The sequence below is a fragment of the Helianthus annuus genome, chromosome 10, assembly GCF_002127325.2.
Source record: "Helianthus annuus cultivar XRQ/B chromosome 10, HanXRQr2.0-SUNRISE, whole genome shotgun sequence".
Taxonomy (NCBI): Eukaryota; Viridiplantae; Streptophyta; class Magnoliopsida; order Asterales; family Asteraceae; genus Helianthus; species Helianthus annuus.
This window is the reverse complement of record NC_035442.2, coordinates 135,004,293-135,012,444: the sequence shown is the minus strand read 5'-3', so window position 1 is coordinate 135,012,444 and position 8,152 is coordinate 135,004,293. Positions and strand designations below refer to the sequence as shown.

The window sequence follows — 8,152 nt, the reverse complement described above, 5'->3', positions numbered from 1 at the left end:
CAAAGGGTGAAGGAAATGTATAAGGAGGGGTAGCCGTTTTCATAGTGTAAAAATATCCTTTAACTTTGTCTACTTAGTGTAATTTTTTTTTTATTTTTTTATACAATGGATAACTCTAATTCAAAAAAAAAGAGGGTTATTGGATTTTATCACTCTCAACTACTCGGTATTGTCCGCTGACACTCTCAACTATCACTTTGACTCCCATCATTCCCACTAGGCCGGGTGTACATACTAAAAGTATACTCTTTCATTTCATCCTTTGTTTTAACCTATTTTTATACTCACAAACTTGTGTACAAATACACCTGTGTATTTAATCGTATAGAATTCTTGTGTCAACATATCAAGCAATCATATCTTTGGCAACAGAAATTGAGACTAGGTTTGTTTCGTTATAAAGCAAGGAGGGGTAAGAAAAAACCATGGAACTATGCTCGTCAACCATTTCCCTTAGGATTGCTGAAAAGATAATAAACAAGTCGTGTCATAGCATTAAGGAAAATGACTAACTCAAGATGATCAAAGAGAAAATGAAGTCCATCACATTAATCAGTCAAAACTGTCAAAACTGTTTGAGTGATTGTCTCACACATTATAGCCTTGCATATATTTGTAATTAAATGTATTACTTAGAATTAACTTTCTCTCCTTGTATTTATATGTCTTATTGTAATAGACAAAGTATGGTTGATCAATCTCTTATATGGTATCAGAGCACTTATCTCCACCGAGAAGCTCTTGATCCTGCAACTATCATTTCTTTGGCCAACACTCCTAAACAATTCTACTATTAGCAACAATTCTACTATTAGCAATGACTGCTCCTCCATTCCCACTTCAACATCCCGACCCTTCTCTTCTTCCATAGATTTCAAAATCTCCTTTCTTCTTTCTATATTCAAGTAATATCTCTTACAATCACAATATTACTCCTCTCCACCACACACGACCATAACCATCAGAATAGAATACCCAACCTCTACCTTCACTCTCGTTGTCGCCATAACTGTCTGTTCTCCTCAAACTCCACCACCCTCTGTTACCTAAAATCCATTTTCCATCCGTATGTTTCTCCAAAAAAAAAAAAAAAAAAAAAACAAAAAACAAAAAACAAAAAAAAAAAAATGTCAAAAAACCCATCGACCTACATCACCATTACACATGGTTACATCTTCAAACACAACTTCTCCATCAATATCAGTTAGGTTTTGCAAAACCTATAATCCTATCACTGCCGCAACCATCTTTCTATCTTCTATCTTTTATTGCATTCACCCTATAAAAAAATCACAAAATATATCTTCTTTTGCTTCATCTACTTCATCTCCGTTTACATCTTCAACTTCATCAACTTCTTCTCTTTCTTAAATACCACACTCATCCACTGTTAACCAAGATTGGACTTATCCTACGGTCGTCCATCTTGTGGGAGCATATTAAGGAAAATGACTAACTCAAGATGATCAAAGAGAAAATCAAATCAAGTCCATCACATTAATCAGTCAAAACTGTTTGAGTGATTGTCTCTCACATTATAGCCTTGTATATATTTGTAATTAAATGTATTCCTTAGAATTAGCTTTCTCTCCTTGTATTTATATGTCTTATTGTAATAGACAAAGTATGGTTGATCAATTTCTTATACATAGCACCAAGCCAATTTTGCTAGACTTTACTTTTACTTGGTATAATACTCATGTTTTGAGTTGGATTTCACATTCATTCGAGAGTGTATTATTCCTTTCTTGTGCTTTCATTTTGTGTCACTAATTAATTTGATTTTTTTTTGTATGAACTCAAGGCCTGAGCTCAATGGATCATTAACTATTCGGGCATCGTTGTTATAAAGTTTATTTTTTTATTTTTTATTTTTCTATTTCTTTCAATTACCTCCACGTTTATGATGTTCATGTGTTCTACCTCTTTTAAAAATGTTAGACATGTTAAATGTATTAATGATTTTAGTGTTATCAAGCTATTTTGTGTAATTAGATTTACTAAAAGAACACATGAGAAGTCACAATAAATAAATATTGGATTTACTAAAAGAACCATCACAGCCATCACTCTCAGATGAACAACAATTCGTCTTCGTCAACACCCGATAAACAATAAATGTCAAATAAACATAAACAAACTACTCACATCTGCAATAGCAAAAAGATCTTGGATGAACACATAAGTATCATCTTCAAAGATGCCAACTAATACAAAAAACAAACCGGTCAAAATAAGCCAAACGTTCGAAAACCATATGACTGGAACACGGTGAACAACTGTTTCACTTGAAAATTCCAAAAGCTAAACAAATGAACCAAAAAAACGAAAACCGAAACATTATAAGACACAAAGGCGAACCACAACACCATAGGGGTCTACAACGGAACCCCTCAATCCTAGTAATGACAACATACAAACAGAAATAAACCGCGAAAAGGTCAAAGTACACGATTCCCCCAAACAAGTCGTCGAAAAATCCAACCTAAAGAAACCAAGATGCCGGAAATTCCGATGTAAAAAAAACCAAAAACTCTAATAGTCGCAGGTTCAAAAAACAAGAAGCATTGGATTTACCTATAAAAGATGGAAACATAGGTCATCGATCTAAAACAACCACGACAAAGGACTATTAAGGCGATAGTGGTAAGAAAACCAAAATCGTGGAAATGAAGCAGACCAAACAACCTCTCACTTTAAATACCACACATTGGTACAAATACATAAACCATAGGTACAACTCATATATACATAAACCATACGTAATATTTGAAAAAATGGAATGTTAAAAACAATGTAATATTTAAACGATTGAATTTATTTAAAGGGACGCTCTTGAAAACGGTAAAATATTTGTATACAAAAAATAAAACTTTTCTTTATAAACACACATTTTTTCACTCAAAAAAACATCACCCTCCAATGAACATCAAATCACCCCATCAAAACACCCATTTTTCAAATAAAAAAACATCCAACTTCTAGACGTCTCGTCTAGGACCTCGTATAGCCCTAGACGAGGCGTCTAGGGGACCAAAGGTGTCCAAATAGGCCAACCGAGTGTCCAAATAGATTGAGACTTTTATTAACATCAAGACATGTTTAATGTTTTTGGTTAGTCTTCGTTTTTGTAAGGTTTTATCGCCGGTGTAGGATGACGATTATTTAAACTATGACAGATTTTTTGTTGTTACTTTTTTATATATGGAACCGAGACGCAACGAACCAAACACATATAAATATCATTTTGGTTAATATTACGACTTTATGTCATGATGTGTGCTACGTACCGAATTTTAACAGCTTCCCGGCGCAACACACGTGTATAAATACCATAGATTATAAACCAAATACGCTACGTATAGGTGGTTATATGATACCTATGATGACTTGACCTTTCGTTACACTTGAGCTGAAAAAAATAAAAAAATGTGGCTATAGGCGCATGGTCACAGTTTTTTTGTGTGGCCATATACAATTTTTGACGTAGCGTTAGTTAATCAGATAAATTTATTTTGATTTGTTTTGTTAATGTATTTTCTCCTAGTTTAAAGTCGATGTGTATTTATATAATATTAGTAATATTTTATTAACATCAATACATGCTTCAGGTTTTGTGTTAGTCTTCGTTTTTTATATGGTTTTATCAGCGGTGTGGTGTACGATGACGATTATTTAAATAATGACGGACTTCTTGGTTGTTACTTATTGATGTACGAAGCTGAGATGTAACGAACCGAACACATATAAATAACATTTTGGATAAGATTACGACTTTATTTATCGGTTGCCATGAAATTTGGAAGACTTGGGTTAAGACACAACCACATATAATGTGATGGTAAATAGCATTTACAACTAATGTTAATCTTTTGTTACAAATGTTGTTAACTAGGCTTGATATGTAAAATTTTTAAAGACTATATGGTGTTCTTACGGTTTTACATCTAGTAAGAGATTAAAAAAAAAAAAAAAAAAGCAAGGAAAGTAAGTGTAAAGAGAGTAAAGAGAATGTAGCCATGATATGGCTGATTGTTCATCACCATCCCATTTATACTTATCATCTTGATGATGCATATAGACAAACACTACTTATACAGATGTAGCATGTCTCAGCTCCAAATGGTGATCTTCTCCTGGCATAACCTCTTAGATGTCACTTCCTCCTTGATCTTCTTCCACTATAAAACCAGCTAGTTCACAACACCTATTCACCACATCACATCCCATTCCACTTAACAATGGCATCCAAAGCAACTTTGCTCTTAGCTTTTACCCTTCTCTTTGCCACTTGCATTGCCCGCCACCAGCAACGGCAACAGCAACAGAACCAGTGCCAGCTTCAAAACATCGAGGCGCTCGAGCCCATCGAAGTTATCCAAGCTGAAGCCGGTGTGACCGAAATTTGGGACGCCTATGACCAACAGTTCCAGTGTGCGGGTGTCGATTTTATTCGACACCGGATTCAACCTGGTGGCCTTCTCTTGCCTTCCTGTTGGATTTCAAAGTTTCAAAACACAAAAATACACAAAGATAAACTCACGAATAGGAAACTTATTTTACTGCTTCAAACCCACACTTTTATTCATTGCAACACCAAACATATATACACACATTTAGCTACATACAAATGAGTAAATAAAGGAAACTAACTAACCACTACTCCTACAAATGAGTAAAACTAACCATGACTGAACACCAATATTTGACCAAATAAAACATAAAAACCATGTGACATAAATAACTTTTCTGCTGATTCGTTTGACCCGTATCCGATTACGAAGCTCCATTTCCGGTACCCTAAAACCCATATTAAAACCCGTCAAGATTAACCTACACTCACCCCCTTAATCTTGACAAGTTTCTTCATTCTTTCTTGCTCGTCATGCTAAACGAACCGCACGGATCGGGTTTCTTGCTTAAACTTGCTTCATGCCTTAATCAGTTCATGAAGATCCGACTTGACTCCAGTATTGCTCTTGTGTTGCTTTCTTCTTTATCGCAACTAAGTTTTTTTTTTTTTAATTCACCTGCTACTCGTTGCTTCCTTCCATCCTTCAAATTAAATATAGACACAAACCAACTTGCTTGGTTGCTTCCCCACCTTTTTACTCCATCCTAACAACCCCTTTTTTAAATGATATTCGATTTGTAAATTCATTTCAAATTTGGATTTGCATTAAAAGTCTCAAGACTTATCCAAGACCAATTAATTTCCAAATTTATCTCAACTTGCACCGACCCATTATAATGTATCATGAACGAATTTAAAATTCATGAAACATTTCAATAATCTCATGCAATACCAATCTTTCACAAAACCTCCTGTTGACAAAAACACAATTACCTCCTTGGCTATTTTCGAACATGTCTCACAAAGATGCAGTTCGCCTTCTTTTTCTTAAACGGCTTCACAAGAACCTCACACAGGTCTCGGTAGTCTTCACACAATTTTCTTCCCTCGATCACAAAGATCTGACTTTGCTGGATCACACAGTTCCTCCTCCTTGATCGAATCACACAGCACCACTTAGGTTTTCGATCGGCTACACAGGTTGCTCACACACTACTGCTCCTTCTTGATCTTCTTTAAGCCACATAGGTAGTCTCTACCTGAATTGCTGAACCACACAGGTTCTTGTCTCCAATGCCACTCACATAGAGTTTTTTTTTCGACCACACAACTTCGGTTCTTTCTCTAAACCGCACCACCGGGTTTTCTTCTCTTGATCACAAAGATCTCCTTTCTCACGGCTGCCACACACAGAGCAGGTATGTTTTTGATCACACAGATCGTCTTCTTCCTCCTCTTCTATCGGCTCACTAAGAACCGATCGATTCACGTAGAACTTTCTTCATACGGCTTACACAGAACCCTTCTACGATCACTTAGGTCGTCTTTTTCGATGCATCCGCCCGGCTCACTCAGAACCGTATTCAGTTCACTAAGAACCTCTCCTTTTCAAGTCTCGATTTCTTCTCCACATCGCTCACTTAGAACCATGTTCAGTTCACACGGAACCTCCGCTACTGTCTCAAAACTCAACACTCTTCAGTGAATTGATTCTCTCTTCTCATTCTTGCAGTTTAGAGGGCTGCTCCCTTCTTCTCCGAAAATCGACTCTCAAACCTGCCCTCTTTCTAAACCTCACTAAACCCACGGTATGAGCCTGGTGCTCTGATACCAATTGTTGGATTTCAAAGTTTCAAAACACAAAAATACACAAAGATAAACTCACGAATAGGAAACTTATTTTACTGCTTCAAACCCACACTTTTATTCATTGCAACACCAAACATATATACACACATTTAGCTACATACAAATGAGTAAATAAAGGAAACTAACTAACCACTACTCCTACAAATGAGTAAAACTAACCATGACTGAACACCAATATTTGACCAAATAAAACATAAAAACCATGTGACATAAATAACTTTTCTGCTGATTCGTTTGACCCGTATCCGATTACGAAGCTCCATTTCCGGTACCCTAAAACCCATATTAAAACCCGTCAAGATTAACCTACACTTCCTACGTCAACACCCCTATTTTGGCCTTCGTCGAGAGAGGTATACACATAAATAAATATTTTAAGAGTCGCAAATTAAGTTTAAAAATAATAATCTAACTGCAGTGTTTTTGGCATGTTTAAAGGTAGGGGTATTCAGGGGGTTATATTGCCGGGATGCCCGGAAACCTATGAATATTCGCAGGAGCAACAGTTTTCCGGTGAGGGTGGCCGCAGAGGAGGAGGAGAGGGCAATCAGGACCGTCATCAGAAAGTAGAGAACTTAAAGGAGGGTGACGTGGTTGCCATCCCCACCGGAACAGCTCACTGGCTTCACAACGACGGCAACACAGAACTTGTGGTGGTCGTCTTCTTGGATACTCAGAACCATGAGAACCAGCTTGACGAAAACCAAAGGGTACATATATACTCTAAAAAACTACTCCATTTTAAACCTAAATATATATATACTGAACTAAAAACTTGTAACGTTTCAGAGATTCTTCTTAGCCGGAAACCCTCAAGCTCAAGCTCAAAGCCAGCAGCAACAACAAAGACAACCACGCCAACAATCTCCTCAAAGGCAAAGGCAAAGGCAAAGGCAAGGGCAAGGTCAGAACGCCGGCAACATCTTCAACGGTTTCACCCCCGAGCTCATTGCACAATCATTCAACGTCGACCAAGAGACCGCCCAGAAGCTACAAGGACAAAACGACCAGAGAGGCCACATTGTTAATGTCGGACAAGACCTTCAAATAGTCCGCCCACCACAAGACAGACGCTCTCCTCGCCAACAACAAGAGCAGCGACGCTCTCCTCGCCAACAACAAGAGCAGCAGCAAGGCAGACGTGGCGGATGGAGCAACGGTGTGGAAGAAACCATCTGCAGCATGAAGTTCAAAGTGAACATTGACAACCCTTCCCAGGCTGACTTTGTAAACCCGCAAGCCGGCAGCATTGCAAACCTCAACAGCTTCAAATTCCCCATTCTCGAGCACCTCCGGCTCAGCGTGGAAAGAGGCGAACTCCGTCCGAATGCCATCCAATCCCCACACTGGACAATCAACGCCCACAATCTTCTCTACGTAACCGAGGGAGCCTTGAGGGTACAAATCGTCGACAACCAAGGAAACTCAGTTTTCGACAACGAGCTCCGTGAGGGACAGGTGGTGGTGATCCCGCAGAACTTTGCGGTGATCAAGAGAGCCAATGAACAAGGAAGCAGGTGGGTGTCTTTCAAGACTAATGATAATGCCATGATAGCAAACCTTGCAGGGCGTGTGTCCGCCATCAGCAGCATGCCGGTTGACGTTGTGGCGAATGCGTATCAGCTATCTCGAGAGGAAGCTCAGCAGCTCAAGTTTAGCCAGAGGGAGACGGTTTTGTTTGCACCAAGTTTTTCCAGGGGCCAAGGGATCAGGGCTTCAGCTTAAGTCAAGTGTTTGTGTGTTGAGAGTCGTTGTTAACTTGAACTTGAGGAATAAACGACATAAGGGAGTTATGTAATATAAGTGCAAGAGTAATAAGAGCTTGATGTATATTTTTGCAATTATCTAAATAAAATATTGTCTCGCTTTTGGTTAATCTATTATATATAATATGTATTTGTGTTTCATATTTTTAAATGGGATATAATC

At 37.9% G+C, this 8,152-nt stretch overlaps 1 protein-coding gene across 1 annotated transcript; it reads left to right on the top strand.

Annotated features, from left to right (window-relative positions):
• The first annotated feature begins 4,241 nt into the window (after window positions 1–4,241).
• LOC110881169 (11S globulin seed storage protein G3) lies at window positions 4,242–7,948 on the top strand. The gene is made up of 3 exons (XM_035978316.1): window positions 4,242–4,494; window positions 6,662–6,933; window positions 7,013–7,948. The coding sequence occupies exons 1-3, from the start codon at window positions 4,242–4,244 to the stop codon at window positions 7,946–7,948; spliced, it is 1,461 nt and encodes a 486-aa protein (XP_035834209.1).
• The last annotated feature ends 204 nt before the right edge of the window (window positions 7,949–8,152 follow it).